General features: G+C 36.1%; 1 protein-coding gene across 9 annotated transcripts in view; it reads right to left on the bottom strand.

The window, feature by feature from the left end:
- The window catches only part of RNF111 (ring finger protein 111), an 86,839-nt gene that overhangs the window by 48,585 nt on the left and 13,832 nt on the right, over positions 1-24,422 (bottom strand). For all 9 annotated transcript variants that reach the window (XM_024128823.3, XM_024128824.3, XM_024128825.3 and 6 more), the window contains one exon: positions 782-1,680. In XM_024128823.3, the coding sequence (XP_023984591.1) occupies positions 782-1,680 (899 nt within the window). The remainder of the gene's footprint in view (positions 1-781; positions 1,681-24,422) is intronic.

Genomic DNA, 24,422 nt, shown 5'->3' with positions numbered 1-24,422 from the left:
CTCACTTCATCAAATTACCTTAAATTACAACAAACTGTAAAAATGGTTTATATGGAACATACACTTCAGAGACTGTACATGAACTTATTCTAGTTAAATATAACATTTTACTGTGGTGAGGGGCGCACTCAAGCTAATCATCTATCGATTCATTTTTAACTGATTAATCACAGGCTCTACTGAGCACCGTCAGGACTAAAAGTTTGTGTTCCAGTGTTAGAATAAAAGCTACCACTCAAATGCCTGAAACTATTTTTCCATTATAAAGAACATGACAAAGGAAGAGTAAACAGTAAGAATAGAGTACTTGAAGGAAAAATAAGCGTATTTTTTTAGTGACTAGAATTGTTCTTACTGTAGGTGAATGTGAAAGAAATCCATCACATAGCTATCTGAAAAGGCACTCATAAAAGTTAAACGTACTAAAGAAGCACTATGGGAAAAAAACTGTACCATAAATCAACAACTCACAAAATATAATCTGATTATGTATAAAATAAAGACTTTTTCAAAAAAAAAAAAAAACCCAATAAAATCTCTTGCTTTACTTTTGCCAGAAAAATAAAAAAATTTTAGAAATTTTTAAAATTTGTATCTTAGAATTGGGGTCATGGTTTAATACTACAGTTGGTAATTTATTTATATGGCTTAAAAATAAAAGTTAATAGAGCCTCATATTCCTTCTAAATACAATGAAATCACTAAAATGTAGACGAAAATAAGCACAAACAAAATGCAATAGCTTCCATGCTATACTAAACTTAAGAAACAAAATTTTTACCTGAGGGAACAGTTGGATTGTTTTGGTGGTTTTCACTGGTAGAAACAAACAAATCTTCTTCTCCTTCAGTTGATGAGCTGGAAGAGGATTCACTGCTGAGGTCATTCTCACTAGAACTACTAGAACTGGGGAGCAAAGCATATTTTCTTCGGGCTAACACTTCTCGTTTTTTCCTCTGCATTAATATCCTCTCTTTTTGTTTCTGTGTCCTCTGGGAGGAATTATTTTTCACAAATCTCTTTCTGCATGGAAGTCTCCTTAATGAACTGCTATGAAAACAGGGTCTTTTCATTAACAATCCTGAAACAGATTCTGTCTCAGTCCGAGGCCACTTATGGGACCGTGCGCTATGAGTTCTACTTTTAGCACTCAAAATTGCCTGGGAATGTCTTACAGAGACTTCTTTATCCTCATCTGAAGTCACAGTATCAGAGTCTCCAAAATGTAGACTAGATGAAGGAGAAGAAAGACAATCACTAAAAGAGGAATCATTATCTTCATCACTTGGTGTTTCTAGGTGTTGTCTCAATCCTAATATTCCCTGGTTCTCTTTAGCACAATTTTGCATGTATGAAGGGCCAGCCTGCTGGCTTTTGCGTTTTTTCCTCACAACAACACTTTTTTCTTGTTCTTGTTGGTTACCATTCATGTCCTTCTCTTGTTTTTGAGAATCATCACACAAATGTGAGAATTCATTCCCCACTTTACTATTAATCATCTCAACTCCTGCAGGAAAACTTCTGGCTGCCCCAATGGGCTCTGGATGCAAGAGGATCCCTTTCAGACTCTCCTGTGTCTTTGGTGCATCAGAAGGAATCTCACTCTTCATATCCACTTTTAAGGTATAGAGCTTGTTATATTCAGGAGTCCATTGAGACATGGGAAACTTTAAGGAAGGCCTAGAAGACACAATAAGATATTAAAAAGATGGTTAATGTGTTTTATTATACTGTTTAAACAGTTCTCAGATTCCACTGAAAATATCTCTGTAATAGGGCAGAATTGCCTTTTCCTCATCAGAATGTAAAATGGCTGTAACGAGTCATTTTTCTTTGATACCTCTTACCCATAAATCCAATTTTTAGAAATAAAGATTACAGAACATAAGCCTACTTCAAAACTTCTATTAACCAAAAAACTGATCTTACTGTGTATCTTCCTAACTTCAGCAGCATAACATATTTGGTCAAAATCAAACAATTTCTCCAAAACCTATTATAGTAAAAATAGATAAAAGGATTAGAATTCAAAAGACTTTGATTAGTCAATACTGGTTTTCTCCTGGTATCACATTTTAAAGTGATAATTACATCAAATACTTTCTGTACATCTATATGGTTACTATGTTAGATGTATTACTATAAACAATGAACTAATATAAATATAGCTTCTCTTTCATGGTTCTTTCCTTCATACTACTCTAGTCTTCAATGAGAACCTGAATCACCAATAGACAGTAGGCACAACTACTGCATTTCATAAAGTTTTAGACACATACAGAATGACCAGAGCCAAAACTGAACTGCTGAAGATCATTCAGTTAAAGCAACACAGCAGAACATAAAATCAAACTTTCTACAGCTAATCTAAGAATCTAAATAATTAAATCTCTGAAATTATGAGCAGCTGAACAAGGGGACTTGAAATTATAGCATCTACATCAACGCAATGTACATACAAGAATGGTGATAATTTAAGGTAGTAAATATAATGACTCAAAATGGAATATACTTATTTAAAAGGTAGTTAATATGACAAATGAAAACCTTTACTAGTGCTAAAAATGATTTAAACAATGTTAACAATTTTAACTTAAGTTTTTATTGAAGTATATAACAAAGACACATGTACTCTAAGTCTATAGCTCGGTGAATTCTCACACATCTATGTAACTAGCTCCAAGATCAAGAAACATAAGATAACCAGCACTCCACAAATCCCCTTCCAGTCACTTCACCCACCAAGAGTTGTAACCATTAACTTAACTTCTAACACCATAGTTTTGTACTTAACATGCACTTTGTAAACCACTTCCGAAAAAGAGAGGAAAAAAAGATAGATATTTAGTAGCAAGTTTTTTCTTCTCCACAAATGACAATTACAGGAATAAACAACTTCACAGGTATATATTTTAGTATATAACTATTATCAAATAGATGAACAGATGACAGTAATTTAAAAATGAAACAACCTATTTCTATACGAAGCTATCAAAACCTCTGTCTTCTTCAAGGGCAGGTGGTGGTGTATCCAAGACCAGTCATCAAGCCCTGTCTGGATCAGCAGTAAAGGAGGAACAAAAAGATGGGTGAACACACGGGTAGAGCAATGAGCAACTATAAGAGGTGGCCAGCCACACAAGGATCACCATAATTAAATGCAAGAAAAAACAGGCCACAACGATAAGGCACAGGTATATGTGATTCAAGATTTAAGCTGGTCCCACTAGGATAGCTATAATAAAAAATACAGATAACAGCAAGTGCTGGCAAGGAAGTAAAGAAATTGGAACCCTCATACATTGCTGGTGGGAATGTAAAATGGTGTATAAACTTTGGGAAAATAGTTTGGTAGTTCCTCAAAAGATTAAACACAGAGTTATCATATGATCCAGCACTTCCACTCCAAGGTATACACCCAAGAGAAATGAAAACATACATCCACACAAAAATTTATACACAAATATTCATAACACCATTAGAGCCACTAGTAAGAGCCAAAAAGTGTAAACAACATAAATGTCCATCAACTGATGAATAAACAAATCCACAAAATGGATTAATACTCAGTAATCAAAAGAAATGAAGTACTGATTCATGTTACAATATGATACGAACCTCAAAAACACTATGCTAAGTTTAAAAAAAGGTCAAAAAAAACACATATTTTAAGATTCCTTTGATGGTTGTTCAACTCAGTGAATATTATGAAAACCACTGAGTTCAGTACACTTAAAGAGAGACTTGTATGGTATCTGAATTATATCTCGATAAAGCTGTTGCCAAAAAGTCAAGATGTAAAGTATCATAATTATCTGGGCATCAGATAATTATAGACCCCTCTTTTGATTCACATCAAAAAAATGTAATTTGAAAAAATCTGGGGTTCTTCCAGAAGTCATGTCTCCCAGGAGCTGTGCTGAGTTGGATCTCTGAGGAAATAGTCTTTATATGCTGAAGAAAAAAAGTGTCTTAGACTCCTCAGCCTTAATTACTAAGTCACCCTCTGGGCCTTGGTAATGGAGATCCTGAGAGGCAATAAAAACTTGCCAAAACAACAGATAAATTATGAGACCAGGAATACATAAGTGAATTTACAAAGAAGTGATTCATAGCATAATTTACTAAACTCAATTTCTTTTCCATCAGTTTATGCCCCAAAGCCAAAATAATGAACTCTTTATGGTTAACTCTGCTCTGGTTTTTGGTAAATTCTGTCTGCCCCATTCCAGGCGGGGAGGGAGTAAGGGAGAATGGTGGTGTATAGTGTGGTGTGTGGTATGTGCATTTGTATACCAGTAACTTCTCTGCATTGTCATACAGTCCTTATATGCAATATTAACATCCCATATTACCTGAGATGTTCCCACCAGGGGAGTATAAATGTATGCTCTATTTTGAACTAAGAAAAAGAAGAGGAGCAAGGTCAGGTAAAGAAATAAATACCAATACTATATTTTTTTAAACTAAAAAAGCAACAAGATAAACACAAAGGATCAACAAAGAATGTTCTGAACTATTTGCTATTTGATAAAATCATGATCTAGTCTTTTATTTCTGTAAAAATTATTGGCTGACCTAATTTACAAAGGAGGCAAGTTTGCACTAGATATATCTATCTCCTTGGCCACATTATGAATGGTTTGATATTATACAGTGTTTCAATACTGAAACCATAACACTAGTCCCTCTTCGTACTGGTTTGATCCAATCATTTTATTGCTATAACAGCAGCATACCAATTACTCCTGACAGACAACAGTTTAGGATACACAACTCGTAAATCTTGCATGAAAAAAGCACAACAGCTAAAAAGGCTAACTTTCAGAACTAAAAATTAGGGTTAGGATTTGGCAATTTACATTATAAATTAAGCTTATATGAGGGTGTAAGCTTAATAAGGGGGGCAAAAACCCATTAAGATTACCAATACAACTTTCAGGAACTGTACTTCTAAACTGTAATACAGTTTAGAAACAGTCACTATTATTAGTATGAACCTTCACTACCAAAGGTAAATATACTTTTTTATGATTAACACAATAGTTTAAATTTTGAATTTTTTAAATAATTAATTTTACAGAACTCTAAAGGAACAAGATTTTTTAAAATGTATAAGATAATTCTGAATCTTCTACAAAAGTTTTAGAGGTTTTCAGAAAATGAACTAGAAATATGTTTGCTGTTTATCTTCTTTCATATAATTACATGGAAAAAATTAATATTTGTGCCACAGGCATGTTTTAAACCTTTTGTCTTTCACTGATATTTATTTTACTTTGTGCCAGTTTAAGAATATTAAATCAAGTGCCTGACAGAATACTTTCCTATTATTTAAATACTTTATAAAAACCACTACTTATAGCTAGATAATATAGACAGTATACTTTACATATTCCGAATAATGAAAATTTCATTAGTAAGAAAGAACAGTACTAACAGAGTGAAAAGGCAATCTACAGAATAGGAAAAAATGTTTGTAAATCATACATCAGATAAGGGATCAGTATGAAGAATATATAAACAACTCCTGGAACTCAGCAACAACAAAAAACAAACGACCCAATTAAAAATTAACTAAGGACTTGAATAGTCATTTTTCCAAAGAAGATATACAACAAGCACATGAAATAAGCACATGTGCCAATAAGCACATGAAAATATGCTCAATGACTTTACTAACCATTACCGAAGTGTAAGTCAAAAATATGAGATACCACTCCACACCCATCAGGAAGGCTATGATCAAAAAAAAAACAGGGCTTCCCTGGTGGCGCAGTGGTTGAGAGCCCGCCTGCCGATGCAGGGGACATGGGTTCGTGCCCCGGTCCGGGGAGATCCCACATGCCACGGAGCGGCTGGGAGGCCACAACAGTGAGAGGCCCGCGTACCGCAAAAAAAAAAAAAAAAAAAAAAAAAAATAGCAAGTGTCAGTAAGTATGCACAAAAACTGGAACCCTTATGCACTGATGGTGGGAACATAAAATGGTGCAGTAGCTCTGGAAAAGGGTACAGCAATTCCTAAAACAATTAATACAGAATTAGTGTAGGATCTAGCAATTCCATTTCTGGGTATATACCTAAAAGAAAGCAGGGACTTGAACAGATATTTGTGCACACACGTTCATAGCAGCATTATTCACAATAGCCAAAAGGTGGAAGCAACCTGCGTGTCCAATGACAGATGAATGGATAAACAAAACGTGGTACACATACAACGGAATATTCAGCTTTAGAAATTTAGGAAGGAATCCACAGAAAAACCTGCACACGTATGTTTACAGCAGCTTTATTCATAACTGGCAAAACTTGGAACCAAGATGTCCTTCAGGAGGTGAATGGATAAACTGTGGTTTATCCAGACAATAGAATATTATTCAGTGCTAAAAAGAAAGACGCTATCAAGTGATGAAAAGACATGGAAGAACCTTAAATGCATTATTATTAAGTGAAAGAAGCCAACCTGAAAAGGCTACATTGTGTATGATTTCAACTATTTAACATTCTGGAAAAGGTAAAACTATGGAGACAATCAGTGGTTGCAGATCAGTGGTTGCAGGCAGGGCAGGGGCTGGGGGAGGGGGAACAATGAATAGGTAGACCACAGAGGATTTTTAGGGCCGTGAAAATACTCCGATATTATGATGATGACTATATGCCATTATTCATTTGTCTAAACCCATAGAAGGTACAACACCAAGAGTGAACCCTAAGGTAAACCATGAACCTTTGAGTGATTACGATAGGTCAATTTAGGTTCATCCCTGGTTTAAAAAAAAAAAAAGTATCTTTTGATGACATATTGATAATGGGGAAGGCTAAGCATACGTGGGGGCAGAAAGTATATGAGGAATCTCTAGACCTCCCTTTCAATTTTGTTGTAAACCTAAAACTGCTCTAAAAAAAAAAGTTTAAAAAAAAAAGAAGGAAATTCTGACACATGCTACAACATGAACGGACCTTGAGGACATTATGTTAAGTGAAATAACCCAGTCACAAAAGGTCATATAGTATGAGTCCACTTATATAAGGTACATAGAGCAGTCAAATTCATAAAGACAGAAAGTAGAATGGTGGCTGCCAGGGACTAGGGGGAGGGGGAAGGGGAGTTAGTGTTACATGGGTACAGAGTTTCGGTTGGGGAGTACAAAAAAGTTCTGGACATGGATGGTGATGATGGTTGTACAGCAATGTGAATGTATTTAATGCCAAACCATATACTTAAATATGGTTAAAACAGTAAATTTTATATTATGTGTAATTTACCACCACACACAAAAAAAATCCCTACACATTTAATCCTGTTGTGGTATCTGTTTCTCAGAGGACCTGGACTAACACACACCTTCATTTAAAGAAACAATCTCTTTTCCCCACTACTCTATATCACATCCTGATTTCTGTAAATTAATTGACTTGCCAATTAAATGAAATTATCTCATTATTTACTGTACATTGTACAAGTTCCCTCACTAGAATGGAAGTTCAAAGAAAGCAGAAACCTTGTCTGTCCTATTCACTGCCTGACTTGTACTCATTAAAACAGGTGACTAGGAAGCAGCTGCATAACACGGGGAGATCAGCTCCGTGCTCTGTGACCCCCAGAGGGGTGGGATAGGGAGGGTGGAGGGAGGCTCAAGAGGGAGGGATATGGGGATATATGTATATGTATAGCTGATTCACTTTGTTATACAGCAAAAACTAACACAACATTGTAAAGCAATTATACTCCAATAAAGATTTAAAAAAACAAACAGGTGACTGGCACATAGTAGGCACTCAATGAATATTTTTAAATTGGATTAATCAGTAAAAGAATGCATGGATAAAAGTAAAAAATGACTGCTGTATTTTTTGCTTGGGTAACTAAGAATATGATGATACCAATCACTTAGATAGGAAAGAGAAGAAAATGAAGAATGAGAATAATAGTAATAACAAAATTATGTAATAATTACGTCTAAGACTTCTTGAACATTTACCATGGCCCAATTTTCAGTTAAAGAAGCTCTAGAACAACAGAAGACATTTATCTTATATTTGGGAGTCCAATAAGCCCTTAAAGTAGAGAAACTGATCTCAAAAGGGAACAGTAGGGAAATAAGAGGTTTTTCTTCTCTATAAAATTGGCAAACCTGATCTACATTGCTGCTTCTCAATGTATAGTATTAAATAGTGTTAAATAGTATTAAATACTGGTTGCGTCTTCCAGAAAGTCTGTAGAGACCACTTTTAATGTCTCCGAGGGCATCAAGGTCCAAGGTTAAAAAATATATCTTCAGGGACTTCCCTGGCAGTCCAGTGGTTAAGACCCCGCACTCCCAACACAGGGGGCCCAGGTTCAATCCCTGGTGAGGGAACTAGATCCCGCATGCTGCAACTAAAAGATCTCGCATGCTGCAACTAAAGAGCCCACATGCTGCAACTAAGGCCCAGCACAGCCAAATAAATAAATAAATAATAAATTTTAAATAAATAAATAAATCTTCAAACCAGAGAATTGGCTGGATTCAGTCATACACATTTTATTTGGCCTGCACAACTCAGGGGCAAAAAAAAGAAAAAAGAAAAACAACTGATAGTTAATGGTGAAACACTATAGGCATTCTCACCAAAATCAAGAAGAAAAAATGGTTTTCATCACTATATAACACTGTTCTGGAAAGGCTAGTCAAGTCATTCAAACAAGAGAATGGACATAAATTTTAAAAAGGAAGTCATTTTTTTATCATTATTTGCAAATGACATTAACAGATGAGAACAGGAAAACCACTGGAAACAGTAAAACAGGACAGGTACATGTATGTTTACCAAAATAATACTCCAAAATCAATGACTTACCTTTAAATAAACAGTAGCTAGTTAGAAAATATTACAGAATAACAAAAATATACCACTCACTACAGAGGTGAAAAGATTTAATACCTAGTATCAAATTTAACAAGAGACACACAGGACCTATAAGAAACAACTACTATCACGTCAATTTGCAAAAATTAATGGGAAATTTTCTTCAACTATAAAACAAGGGAAACTAACATTCCAGTTCTCTTCACCTTCAAAAATTCTGTTACCTATAGTCCTCTAGAATACTGTAGTGCATAGTTTTATGTTAAGCAGCTCAGAATTTCTCCTTACTTTTCCAAGTAAAATCTTGAAACCCTCTGAGTAGAGAAAGGGAAGGACAGGGAGTCTCACTGGACAGCTCCGTGTTGATATAAAAGGGAGTATCCGGGCTTCCCTGGTGGCGCAGTAGTTGAAAGTCCGCCTGCCGGTGCAGGGCACACGGGTTCGTGCCCTTCGTGCCCCGGTCCGGGAGGATCCCACATGCCGCAGAGCGGCTGGGCCCGTGAGCCATGGCCGCTGAGCCTGCGCGTCCGGAGCCTGTGCTCCGCAACGGGAGAGGCCACAACAGTGAGAGGCCCAAAATAAATACCGCAAAAGTAAATAAATAAATAAATACCGCAAAAATAAATAAATAAATAAAAGGGAGTATCCTATTATTTGCTAGAGTCACAGGTCAGTCTTCGGGTTGCATTTCAAAGTAAGTGAACTAAGAAGGATTTATATGGAGAGTGAAAGAATTGACCTAAATCCAGAGATGTTTACTCTACTCCTTAACCTAAACAGATATCCATAGAGACAATGACTTGAGAGGAAGTGGACATGGGATATCCAGACTCCATTCCATGTTGCTCTGGACATTATTACTCATGGTATTAAAAGGAATGAAGGTACAGTACAATGGAGTTTAGAACTATCAGACTCTTGAAGTTGCCTTATGAGAGGTCTGCCCAGGATTACTATCTCCCCTGAAAGGGTAAAAAGGAACCAAGAAGCACAGAAAGCGCCCAGTTTACATTTAGAGTTCCCATGGGTTATTTCATCCAAGGCTTACTCTGTGAATGTAGAATTTTTGTGCCCCACCATTCCAGTACAAACTTGACCTCAAATGACTTAGGGTAGAGAACTAGCTGGTTAACCAAACCACCAAGAGGAAGACTTCAAAAAAAGAAATCTTCTATCTCCAAAATATTCTAGGAAGCTAGAAAATAAAGACAGTACAATAATAATCAAAAAAGCTACAGTGAATCTAAGGACTTTGGGAAAATATTACAGGGAAAAAAAACAAAGGATACTGAGTGAAAGGGAAGGTGATTATCCACATTTAAGTGGGATCACTGACAAAAAGGAGTAAATAGTCAAGCAAAGGTAAGTGTTATTCATTTGTGTACTAAAAAGATCTGGGTTCAAGTCTCTACCCCTGACTATCTGTGTAACCTAGGGCATATTACTTAAACTAACACTGCTTCCCCTCTATAAAATTGGGACAATAACAGTATCTACCTCGTAAAAGTGCTTTAACGGTTAAATGAGAGTACCTATCAGAGTGCCTGGCATAATGGCTGTTACTAATTCCTTTTCTACAGTTATACATATAAGGCATACAATATTTAAGGCCTTCCCTTATACCTAGAAATAAATGAAATCCTTAGAGTCAAAGAAGGGCATAAAATCGACTGTTCCTGCAGAACCTTAAAGTACAGAAATAAAGGCCTAAGATTCTTTTGCACAAAACCTATGAAAGCAAATAATTCTAGACTCTCCTTTACTATGGAGGATTAGTTTGGGGAGCTGGATGTTTCAGCTGCCTGATTTCTAATACTAGACATTATACTTTTGGAAAAAGAGAAATTAAATATCTATCAAATAATAGGTTTCTATTACTCAGTGAACTTAATGATTTTCTTGTTCATCTTGTTTAAAGTACTCTAAAATCCCTAAGTATTAGTCATCAAAGAAAAACACAGCTACCATCTATTTAGGTCTCCTATGAGTACAAACTGGGTGGAGTTCAATATATTATAGAGAGTCTACTGTTCTAGTCATGATTGTGTTATTATCATGGCCAGTAGGAAAATGAAGGGTGTATCTATCCTGGCAAGCCTGAAGAGTATCTGGCAGTCAGTTTCAACCAGTTAGTAAGGCAGTATTACAAATTATAGGGTACAATGCACAAATAGCTAACATTTCTGGCCTGGACTTTGGAATTTATATTACAACATGAAATATGAGATATAAAGATATTGCTAATTATCTATTATATAAAATATACCCTATCAAGAAAATATGAAAGAATCAACCAAAAAAGGCTTATATGCAAAAAACTACAAAACTGTACAACACAATCCTCATAAGTGGAGAGACACCTCATTTCTGAATAAGCAAACACTCCAAATTGGCTCTGTTACAAATTAGAAGATACAAATTTTAAAAATATAAAACATAAATACCATCACCATAGACATCTTGGGCCTTTAAAAACATCATATATTTTTTTAATAGTCTAAAGACATAAATGTAAAGATTAATTCAAATTCATACTGTTTGCATTCAGTTTCTCATCATTCTGTTCACTGAAAATTTCAAATAATTTTGAAACATTTAATTAATTTTGAAACATTTCAACATAATAACAACTATACAGTTATATGTATAACTGAGGAGGGTAGAAGTGAAAGGGAAAATTTGAACTCAAACTTTTTTTTTCCTTTTTTAAAATCAAGCATTAATTTTTACAACAAAGATAAAATTAGGTACATCTTGTTATCACTTATATGTGGAATCTAAAAAGTAAAACAAATGAATGAATATAACGAAACAGAAATAGACTCACAGATATAGAGAACAAACTACTGGTTACCAGTGGGGAGAATGAAGGAGGGAGGGCAAGATAGGAGTAGGGGATTAAGAGGCACAAATTACTACATATAAAATAAACAAGCTACAAGGATATATTGTACAACACAGGGAAATATAGCCATTATTTTATAATAACTTTAAATGCAGTATAATCTAGAAAAATACTGAACCACTATGAAACCAACACACCTGAAACCAATAAAATATGGTAAATAAACTATACTTCAATTAAAAATTAGGGGTATATGCATAAAATAAGCTGCTATACAGCCTTTAAAAATGAGGTAGGCTCTGTACAAACTGATAATTTTTTTTTTTTTTTTTTTGGTACACGGGCCTCTGACTGTTGTGGCCACTCCCGTTGCAGAGCACAGGCTCCTGACGCGCAGGCTCAGCGGCCATGGCTCACGGGCCCAGCCGCTCCGCGGCATGTGGGATCTTCCCGGATCGGGGCACGAACCCGTGTCCCCTGCATCGGCAGGCGGACTCTCAACCACTGCGCCACCAGGGAAGCCCACAAACTACTCTTAAGAGATTATTATTATTTAAACTTTCAGTTTCCAAAACTGAACTTCAAGTGGCATCCAGGTTTCCTTGGAGACTGGAACTCAGTGAATTGAGAGTTCTTTCTTAAAGTGATAGAGGCCAACATAAAGACAATATTTTTCTATGTGGAAAGATATCTGCTTTAACTTGCCTAATTTCGTATCAAAATTTAATAATCTACAAGAACTAAAAGTAGAATTAAACCATACTGCTAAATAAGATCTGAAATCTTTACCAGAGTACATTTAACATTTTGAACTAATTTTTGTTAATAATTTTAACTGATTTGGTCTTTTACTTACGAATAAACAGTTACATATGTTGAATGATGCTAAAGTAGTAAGGAGAAATCAAAATCAAAAATACAAAAGTAAAAATTGTGGCTTATGCAAGACTCTTTGAAGTCACAAAGAGTCACAACCTCAATGAAGCAGTGAGCACATCCTTGTGAGAAGCAGGAAATACTATTTGAAATAGGTAGGGTGGAACCAAATGATGGTGGGCTAGTATATGCCTAGTTATTCAATTAGTTATTCAATTAGTTCTAGAATAACTACAAGCCTATGTCAAAGGCAAATGCAATAACCAACTTAAAGTGGACACACAAGAATCACTACCTATGAGGGCTTTATGGAACTGTGGGCAGAGATATAAATAAGATATAGGGTCTTATCTTTCACGAAGTTCATAATTTAGTACGACAAAAAGAACATAAAAGACCCCAAATATAGAATGCTATGAATAATGATATAAATAAAAGCACTCTCTATAGAACACAAAGGAGAAAGCATGTGGTGTCTCTGGTAAAGGATTCATATAGAAGGTGACATCTAAGTCAAACCATGAAGTATGCAGAAGGTGATGGCAGGCAGAGAAAATCCTTCATTTCAAACAATGCTGAGACATGGCAAAGAATGACAGTATCAAAGTATTCTGATGTTTGGGGTGTGGGGTTTTTTTGGTTTTGTTTTTTAGTGGGAGAGACTAAGCTAGAGTCAAATCATCAAAAAGTAAGGGATAATGTTTCTACTTAACACAGTTTAGATTGAAGGTGGTGCTAACAGCAAGAGGCTGGAGAGAAAGCAGAGAGACCAGGGAGAAGGCTTTGCAGCGGTGGGGGCAAAAGGTGGTTTTAGGGTTGGAGGGTGGTGTGAAGGAAGGAGAACTTGTTTACCAAATCAAGGGCTGCATCCCCAGAATCGACCAAACTTGAGCCAAAACACCAAAATATGACCCTGAAGCTGTCTACATTTTTTCAGAGCACTGCTCAACAAGTGAGCTAGAACCACAAACTGCAGAACACTACAGAATTATGCCATTTTGGAATGAATGCTGTTTCTTGCTGGTACCACACTTAGCCTTAAACTTCATACCCCCTAAATGAAAAAAACAAAAAAAAACCTTCATACTCCCGCTCAAAAAAATACTCATGTTAAAATATGGTATCTTTCATAATTAAGTAACTTATAATTCCCTTGCATAAAATATTCTTCAGGTTTTATCATGTTGTTGAAGTAACTCCCCTTTTCTCTTTCTGTAAGGCAGTAATAAATACTCCATTTATTTGGAAGTCAGATTTCCAACAACTTCAACTCTTGGAACAGAGCCTAAAGGAAAATGATTCTACGAAGGTTCAAAATAATTGTCAGAAAGGCCACATGCAATTCAATACTCAGAGACTATTATTTTATATTTAATACTAATAAGCTTAGTTGTCTGATTACAGGTATAACAGATGGAATACTGGTGGCAGCACCTAATAATTAAAAGATAGAAGAACTAAGCCTCTTGACCTAATGACTAAAAAGTCAGCAGTTTGCCTAGATTAAATAACATTATTTATGTAAACAGATTCTGAGGGCAACACTGTAATAAGCAAAGAATAAAAGCTGATGTTCAGAATCACGATTCTGAGCCATCCAGAGGACAGACTGTTCTCAGTAAAATAAAGAAGCATACAGCATGTTTTAGACATATTTATAATAATACGGTTAAAAATTTTTAGTTGCTTACCATGGGTTAACATGGTAACATGTTAATTGTGACTAACAATATTATCTCAATTTTTATTGAAAATGTACAAATAAGATGACAATGTCGATGGTACAAAAAACCACATAAATTCACAAAAATGGTAAAAGAATAAAATATACAAAATACCTGCAAAATATGAAACTATATTCCTAATATGCAAAGCTTCTTCAAACTGACAAGAAGGAAAACATATGTGACTTCTACCTATAATGTTTTACTTACTTTTATTCTTTTTTTTTTTTTGAGAAATTTGTAAAGCGAATAACCAAATAGGAAAAATAAAAAAAGGAGAGAGATTCAGATTTGTTATTTAAAAACTTTGGTCCCTAGTGGGTGTCAGATCTAAATTGCTAAATATAAGTAGGAGGACAAAGGCTGAGCTACAGAATTTTTAAAAGATTAGAAATTAAGTTCAGAAAACCTTGTGAATATCACTGGCTCTTTCTTCAACTGTTAAGACAATGATGAACTCTGCTATTCTTTGACTAAAACCTTTTCTTAGAGCTACAGTTGCTATTTCAAATCAGGTTTTCCAAGAGAATTCAACAACAAACTCTTTCCTTGATCCAGATCCATTCATTTTCTAAAATACTTAGTAAAGTTTCAAGGCAGTAATAGATTTAAAAGCCCCAATTTCCATTACTTGCAACCAAACTCCAGCAAAAGCAATTGGAAAGAGGCTCCAACTTCCCTAATCTTTTACGTGCACTGACAGTCTACAAATCACTTGTAAATGACTTGTATGTTTAAAAACAAAAAATTTCAACATTATGGAAAAGAAAGGTAAGGCTGGAATAACAGCAGTTATGGCAAAATAATGTTATTGATGATGACAGCAATAATGATGATGCTAATAATGGAGAGGAACAGGCTCAAGGAAGCCTGAAATTCCTGTTAGCAGAAGTTCTCAAACACATGGAAGGTTTCCTGTTGACACCCTTCCTTTCTGCATCCAAAGAGAGTTCATCTTTTCTGAAATTCAGAATAAAACAGAAGAACCTAATGACTCTTCCCCATTTGCCTGCCCTAAAACAAGCAAACATTCCTTAAAGCTTTCTAACTTTAACTTTTCTTTTTTTTAAACACTTAGAAGTACTTTTAAAAATCTGCTTTTATGACTCCACAGCAGAAGACAAAGTCAACACACACAGATACTATTAAGTACTATGATACAAATGAGTGATGCTATAACCACTCTACCATTCATCCAAATATCCAGATTCAGACTTTCCACATTGTGCACAGGAACTGAAGAGTCAAGAAAAGGGCACTAGGACCCAGCACCCAGATTCTGATTTTTAATATCATTCTTCAACATTCAATATCATTCTTCAACATTCTTCAATGTTCACCATAGTCTTATTCAAAATGAATCAGGTCTCCTTGGAGGAATGGCTGATACTAGAACTGTGGCAAGAAAAACAGATGAGCCTGGAGCATCTTACAGTACCAAAAAGTAAAGGACACAAAACACAAAAGGACAGGGGCATGTCAAAGGGACACTGGAGCCAAGCTGCAAGAGCTCCCAATGGCCAAAGCTAGAACAGTTGTGGCAACAAAATAAATAACATAGTACTGAATTCAAACCCAAAGTATGAAATAAATATCCATTTAGTCCACACTGATATAAACAAATGATTGAATAAATAAGTGGGAGTGAAAAGACAGAAGAATTCCAAATGATTACTGTAGATACATCCCTTCCAGAAGGTGGAACTTTGAACAATTTGTCCCCCTTTAATGACTTGCTTCCAAACAAAAAAAAGACTAACAGGAAAGGACAGTAACTTTACTGTGGCGAAACCTGGCAAACCCTACCTTGACCAGGTGATCAAGGTTAATATCATCAATCATAAGTCATGATGCTAACAAGGGCACTTCACCTCTATGGTATTCTTCCCGAAATCCACAACCCCAGTCAAACCAATGAGAAAAATATTAGACAAACCCAAACTGAGGGACATTCTACAAAACACCCGATAAGCACTCCTCAAAACTGTTAAAGTCATGACAAACAAGGAAATACGGAAAAACTGTGAGAGCACAGGAGACTACAATCAAGTAATGTACTAATGTTGGTTTCTTAGTTGTGATAGATGTACAATAGGTAAGATGTTAACAATAAGAGAAATGGTGAGGGGTTTATGAGAATTCTGTGTACTATCTTTGCAACTTTTTTGTAAATGAAAAACTGTAAAATAAAAACTCTTTTTAAGGGGAAGGGGGGCACTAGGGTATTATTTGCCAATTTCCCCCATTCCTAGGAAAGGGAGGAGACAAATGAGAGACAATGGAGCTTACCCTGCTCTCCAATCTCACCATTACCTCACTACTGCCAACAATACCCCCAAAAATCTTACAATGAACTACTAAGGGAGGAGGGAGTGGGACTCTAAGGCTGGAACTGCCAAGGGAAAAGAAAGGGCCTAAAACTATCTGGTAGCTCCACTGGGATAGCAAGGCATGTATCTGTATACACTGGGAAATTATGTATAATTCATGGAATTTCTACAGAGAAATTATTGAATGGTGTCACCTTTCCAAATTACCACTGGAAAATTTGGCAAATAAAAAACGTATTTCTGGGCTTCCCTGGTGGTGCAGTGGTTAAGAATCTGCTTGCCAATGCAGGGGACACAGGTTCGAGCCCTGGTCCAGGAAGATCCCACATGCCACAGAGCAACTAAGCCTGCGAGCCACAACTACTGAAGCCCGTGCACCTATAGCCCGTGCTCCACAACAAGAAAAGCCACCACAATGAGAAGCCCGCGCACCACAATGAAGAGTAGCCCCCGCTCACTGCAACTAGAGAAAGCCTGCGCGCAGCAGCGAAGACCCAACACAGCCAAAAATAAATAAATAAAATAAATAAAACATTTTTAAAAATGTATTTCTGGGGCTCAACATCACTAATTATTGCAGAAATGCAAATCAAAATTACAATGAGGTACTACCTCACACCGGCCATCATTAAAAAGTCTACAATAACAAATGCTGGGGCTTCCCTGGTGGCGCAGTGGTTAAGAATCCACCTGCCAATTCAGGGGACACGGGTTCAACCTCTGGTCCGGGAAGATCCCACATGCTGCGGAGCAACTAAGCCCGTGTGCCACAACTACTGAGCCTGCGCTCTAGAGCCCGTGAGCCACTACTGAAGCCCGCCTGCCACAACTACTGAAGCCTGCACACAAATATCTGGACAAAACTATAATTCAAAAAGATATATGCACCCCTATGTTCATAGAAGCACTATTCACAATTGCCAAGACATGGAAACAACCTAAATGTCCATCGATAGATGAATGGATAATGAAGATGTGGTATATATATGCAATAGAATACTACTCAGTCATAAAAAAGAATGAAATCATGCCATTTGCAGCAACATGGATGGAACCAGAGAATATCATACTAAGTGAAGTAAGTCAGAAAGAGAAAGACAAACACCATATGATATCACTTATATGTGGAATCTAAAATATGAAACAAATGAACGTATCTACAAAACAGAAACAGATTCACAGGCATAGAGAACAGACTTGTGGTAGCCAAGGGGCAGGGGTGGGTCGGGATGCAGTGGGAGTTTGGGGTTAGCAGATGTAAGCTATTATACATAGAATGGATAAACAAGGTCCTACTGTATAGCATAGGGAACTATATTCAATATCCTGTGATAAACCATAATGGAAAAGAATTAAAAAAAGAATATATATGTACAACTGAATCACTTTGCTGTACAGCAGAAATTAACACAGGATTGTAAATGAACTATACTTCAATTAAAAAAATGTATTTCTTGGGTTAAAATGTTCAGCAACCCTGCATTAACAGCCAATATGTACACAAAGCATTCATGTGCCCAAATGCATGTGTGTGTTTTATCATTTTTGTGATATAAAGAGTGAAGGAAAGAAAACTTTGTAGTAGTAGTAATTCCAAGCACTAAAGGCTACAGCATCTTAATCATTAAATATGTACGACAACTACATTAAGACAAAACACTAGAATTAAGCCATTTGTTCTTATACAAACTAGGAAATCTTTGGTCCCAACCTTGACAACCTTGGTTTGGTGTTGGACCATAACAAATTCCCTTCAGCTGGAATGTATGCCAAATCAAAAAATTCATGTGCTATGGACTGAACTGTGTCCCCTCAAAATTCATATGTTGAAACCTTAGCCCCCAGTACCTCAGAATGTGACTATATATAGGGCCTTCAAAGAAATAATTAAGGTTAAATGAGGTCATATGAGTGGGCCCTAATCCAATCTGACTGGTGTCCTTTATAAAAAGAGGAAATCTGGACACTCAGAGAGACACAGAGAAAAGACCATGTGACAATACAACAGGAAGGCGGCCACCTGCAAACCAGGGAGAGAGGCCTCAGGAGAAATCAAACCTGCCTACAACTTGCCCTTGGACTTCTTGTCTCCAGAACTGTGACGAAATAGATTTCTGTTGTTTAAGTCACCCAGCATGTGGTATTTTGTTATGGAAGCCCTAGAAAACAAATACACCATGCAATGAACATTTCCTAACTGCTAGACTGTCCCAAATATTGCAAATACAAAGATAAATAAGATGCAGACCTGTCCTTAAGAAGTTACAGACCAGCAGGTAGAGAAACCTATCAGTAGGTAGTTAAAATTCAGTATCATGAAAGAGGTATGCACTGAAACACATCAGTGTAGAACTTAATTCAATTCTGAAGGGGAAGCTGTACCAAGGAAGGTTTTCCAGGAAGAATAAAAGGAAAAATAGTGAAATGGGAAGAAACGAGACTTGATTACCCTATTTCCATGGCAGAAGTTCTCTGAATGAACCACATATTTAATGATGAAGTACACCTACAAAATTTTAAAAACCAGTGATCTGTAAGACAACATATGATCTTCTGAGAGACAACATATAATCTTCAAATATGCCATTCCACTTCAAACAACTATTTGTCTAGAATTACTGTTAAGAAGAAAAGGAGAAAGTAAGATGACTTCTTGGGATACTTTTCAGCATATGAAAGAATAGACTAAGGTCCACAGAATTACAAGATTTCCCCCAGAATTTGTTTTAATTTAGTATGAGACAGAGGAATCTACTTCACAAGAACTAAAGCCCTATGTTCTCCCTTCATTTCCACCCTTAACACTAAGCTCGCTCCCTACCACTCTAATCAGGCAGCACAGTCTCAACTTCATTACCCTTCAATAGGCAGAGAAGAACTGTAAGCTACAATACACTTAGAAGTTAAAACAGAATAAAGAGCAATCCCAAAACTTGTCTGGAATATACAAATAATCAGCAACATAAAATGAGCTGTATAACTAAAAATTAGCCTACAACGTGCATTCCAAAATCTGTTTTTAGCCATGATTTCACATGAGGGCATAGATGGAATGTTCACCATAGTCTCAACTGACACAAAGGTGAAAAAGGATTACATATAAACTGAATGACAAAATCAAGACCTGAAAATAAAAGCTTAGAATGAGATGAGCAAAATCATTTAAAAACAAAAACTTTAATTAATATAAAGTACAACTAAGTTTACCTTATACACAGATTAAAAACATAGGGGAGGAATTTTTTAAATGTTTTTCACTAAATAATTTGCCTAAAGTCAATAACTGGGTAATATTCAGAGCCATTCAGTTACAAATGCTCCAAGTTCTAATTTTGGTCTAGTTCTACAAAAAGAATATATGATATAACCATCTTTTTTTTAGCCTCAAATATCTAAGTTTTCTGGTCTGAATTTATCAAATTTAAAAGACATTTTCATAAATCATCACCATCTGGTCACTTCTGTGAAAGTGGAATGGAAAAAAGTGAGTTCTACCAGCATCTTCCTCATAAAGACACTCACCTTCACAAGGATTATTCTCTAGCCACCACCCCAAAATTTGAACAAAGAAATCCTCCCAAAACTACTAACATGTAAAAGTAAAATGTATGACAATAATAACACAAAGCACAGAAGGGGAGCAAGAATAGACTGTTGTGTTTTTTACATTATACATGAAATAGTCTATTATTCCTTGAAGGCAGACTGTGAAAAGTTAAATATGCATAGTGTAAACCCAAAGAGACCATCAAAGATAAAAAATAAAACAAGTAGGTATAGCTAGTAAGTCCATAGTGGAAGTAAAATGTAATGCAAAAAAAAAAAAACACAAAAACTGAAAAAAAAATCAAGACTAAAGGGGACAAGAGAAGGGGGGGAAAGGAACAGAGAATAAATGGGACAAATAGAAAACAAATAGCAAGATGACATTAAAGCCCAACTGTAACAAAACAGGGTGCTTGCTAATGGCATACAGATAGACTGGAAAGTCCAGAAATAGCCTCACACATATCATCAAATGATTTTCAACAACAGTGCCAAGATAATCGGGAAGGAGTAAGTCTTTTCAACAAATGGTGGTGGAACAACTAGCGAGCTGTCTGGGAAAAATCTCAACCCCTACCTTACACCATATATAAAAACTAACTCAAAACAGATCACAGACTTAAACCCAAAAGCTAAAACTTCAAAAAGAAATGAACAGAAAATTTATGTGATCACACCATGGGCAAAGATTTCATAGAACACAAAAAGGACTAAATTTTTTTTTTAACTGATAAACTAGACTTTATAAAAATAAAAGCCTTCTATTCTTCAGAGATACCATTAAGAAAACAAAAAGGCAAGATAGCAAGCATAGAACAGAGAAAATTACATATACATATATATAATTTACATGTATATACAAATACACACCCAATTTGAATCCAGAATATATGTAAAACTCTTACATCTTAATAAGACAACCCCCCAAAAAACAGGCAAATAATTTTTAACATTTTTCTAAACATATACAAATGGCAAGTACATGAAAAAATGCTCCATATTTTCAGTTATCAGGGAAATGCAAACTAAAACCACAATGAGATACAACTGATACCCAATAAAAGGCTAAAAGACTAAAAAGACCAAAACCACCAAATGCTAAGGATATGGCACAACTGGAACTCCACATACAACTCTTAGTAGCTGCTAGTAAAGTCACACATTCATCTAACCTATGATCCAGTAATTCCACACTTAGGTTGTATACAGGTATACAAAAAGATTTGTATGTGAATTTTCAGAGCTTTACTCATAAGAACCTAAAACTGGGAAAAAACAAATCTCCAACAAGTGAAAAGATAAACAAATTATGATATATAGGTACAATGGGATACCAAACAGTAACAAGAACAACAGCAAAGAAGGAACTACTGATACAAGTAATATTACAGATGACTCTCAAAAACATCCTGCTAAGGGAAGGAAATCAGATATGAAACATCTATCTATACTGATTCCATTTATATGAAGTTCTAGATCAGGCAAATTTAGTCTAAGATGAAAAAAAATCAAAACAGTGGTTGTGTTCTACAAAGGATAGGTGGAAAGAATTGAACAGGAGGCACACGAGGGAACTTTTCCGAGGTGATAGTGATGTTCTATCTCTTCATAAGGATTTGGGTTACACAAATGTATACATTTGGCAAAACTTAAATGGTACACTTAAGATTTGTGCATTTCACTGTATGTAATTTTACTTCAAAAACAAAGAACTGGGGCTTCCCTGGTGGCGCAGTGGTTGAGAGTCCGCCTGCCGATGCAGGAGACACGGGTTCGTGCCCCGGTCCGGGAGGATCCCACATGCCGTGGAGCGGCTGGGCTGGTGAGCCATGGCCGCTGAGCCTGCACATCCGGAGCCTGTGCTCCGCAACGGGAGAGGCCACAACAGTGAGAGGCCCGAATACCACACACACACAAAAAAAACAAAACAAAGAACTGTAAACAAGTATTCAACTTTAATGACATGGAAGCTGAATTTGTTTAGGGGTAAAATGCACTGATGTCTGCAACTTAATTTGCAATACAAAGCCAAACAAACAAAACACCACACACACCAATAAACTTGACTGATGAATGGTTAGAGGAATGGATAGATGGAATGATATGTGATAAAGCAAAAAAGCAAATTGGTAACTATAGAATCTAGGTGATAGGGAAATGGGTGCTTGCTGTACAATTCTTTCAACTTTTATATGTTTGAAATTTTTCACAATAAAATGCTAGACAGAAAATATGTGATGAGCAGAAGAAGCCAGACACAAAACAGTACTATTACATGATTTGTATGTATATGAGGTTCTAGAACAAACAAAACTAATCCATGATGTCAAAAATCAGATCAGTGGTTGCCTGGGACAGGAGATAGGGATGACTTATTGCAAAGGAGCAAGAAAGAACTTTCTAGGGTGATGGAATGTTTTATGTCCTGATTGGGGTGTTGGTTACATGGATGTATATATTTGCCAAAACTCACTGAACTGTACAGTAAAATGTGTGCCTTATACTTTTTATAAATTATACTTCAATTGATTTTTAAAATATCTTCACTACAGAAAATCTAGAATACACAGAAAAAGCACAGAAAAATTAAGTCCCTCCTAATCACACCATCCAAATAAAATATCACCATCCTTCCCTCTCTTTTGACAAAGGCCATGCCCAGTGGAGATAAAAATACAGCTTACTGTTTTCATTAAGGGTATTACAGAAATTCAGATTAAACCCCTGAATTTTGGAAATCTTTTCTCATGTGACTCAAAACCTAATGAACTTAAATCCCTTCAGCTCCATCATTGCTGTGAGTCTTCATCAAGTTACTAACCATCCTGTGCCTAAATTTCCTCATCTGAAAAATGGAAATATTTACCTCAAAAGGTTGTTATAAATCTTAAGCAAAATAATGTATGCACATACTGGCTTTCATTACTGTTTTTAAAGCTAAATAGTCAACTAGCTTTTAGAAATCATCTTGGCAAAAAAGTCCACAATCTGCCCCCCATGAATTTTTCCTTTTTTTTGGCAGGCCTTCAGTTCTGTAGGTACACCCACCTCAAGTTAGTCTTATTCGAGAGAACCTCAAATTCCTCTTGCAGATCAGACCAAAACCCTGAGTTGTTAAAGCCCCAAAGCAAAGTTTGGGGTAACAAAATAAAAATAAAACAGAAAACTAGATTAGAAAAGATGGCAGCTACTTTGAGAATGTAAGATATAATATGCTGAGCAAAAGTGTCCAAGGGAACAATTTCTCCCTGAATAAGTCCAAGTGTACTTAGATAAAAGTTGTTTTTGCTCTACCTATGTGATCTAGGTCAAAATATGTAACCTGGAGAATATCAATTAAATAGTATGTTCTAAAGAATGAGAAAAAGAGTCATAAGAGAAAAACCAGGAAGAGTTACTGACACTTTAATGACTGAAGGTAAAGGCTGAAAACTGGACAGGGGAACACCTCTGGATAGAGAGCACACTAATATAAATTCAACTATATGAAGAAAAAAAATAATTTAAACCATGTAGATTATGCCTGCTATTCTGCTCAATGAGTATATGCCCAAAATGAACACAAAAAGGTAATATTTTACTACTCTCTAGTTGGTCTTACTTCCCATGTGCCTCTCATGATATGAGCCTCTTGCTGGGCTGTCAGATTCTAACGTTTAGAGCCATTTATTTTTCCCATAACATGGACCACAAACATGGCCTACAACTTCATCTGGTGTTTTAACAATGAAATGTGATTTGTTCCAACACTGAAGGAAAAATAGAATGTGTTGGACTTTCAGAGACTGTAAATCTATATTTTATATTTTATGGGCAACTTTAGGGATTTCCAAGGTTATTTGGACCAAATGACATTTCTGTCTTCCTTGACTCTGTGTATTCAGACAGCAAGTGAAAATCTTTGTGGCAAAAAGCAGAAACAGCAAGCTATTAAACAATCCCAGGGTACTGGTTTGGGGAAACCAAGCATTTATTATCCAGTATACTAATGTCAGCTACTTTACTCAATAAACCTTTTTTAGTTTTTTGCTACCAGTCACTGCTCAAGGTGATAATTTAAAAGATAGTTAAGGGGCTTCCCTGGTGGCGCAGTGGTTGAGAGTCCGCCTGCCGATGCAGGGGACACGGGTTCGTGCCCCGGTCCGGGAGGATCCCACGTGCCGCGGAGCGGCTGGGCCCGTGAGCCATGGCCGCTGAGCCTGCGCGTCTGGAGCCTGTGCTCCGCAACGGGAGGGGCCACAACAGTGAGAG

This window comes from Physeter macrocephalus, chromosome 11 (genome assembly GCF_002837175.3).
Source record: "Physeter macrocephalus isolate SW-GA chromosome 11, ASM283717v5, whole genome shotgun sequence".
NCBI lineage: Eukaryota > Metazoa > Chordata > Mammalia > Artiodactyla > Physeteridae > Physeter > Physeter macrocephalus.
The sequence above is the reverse complement of the archived record's forward strand: the minus strand, read 5'-3'. Positions and strand labels throughout refer to the sequence as shown.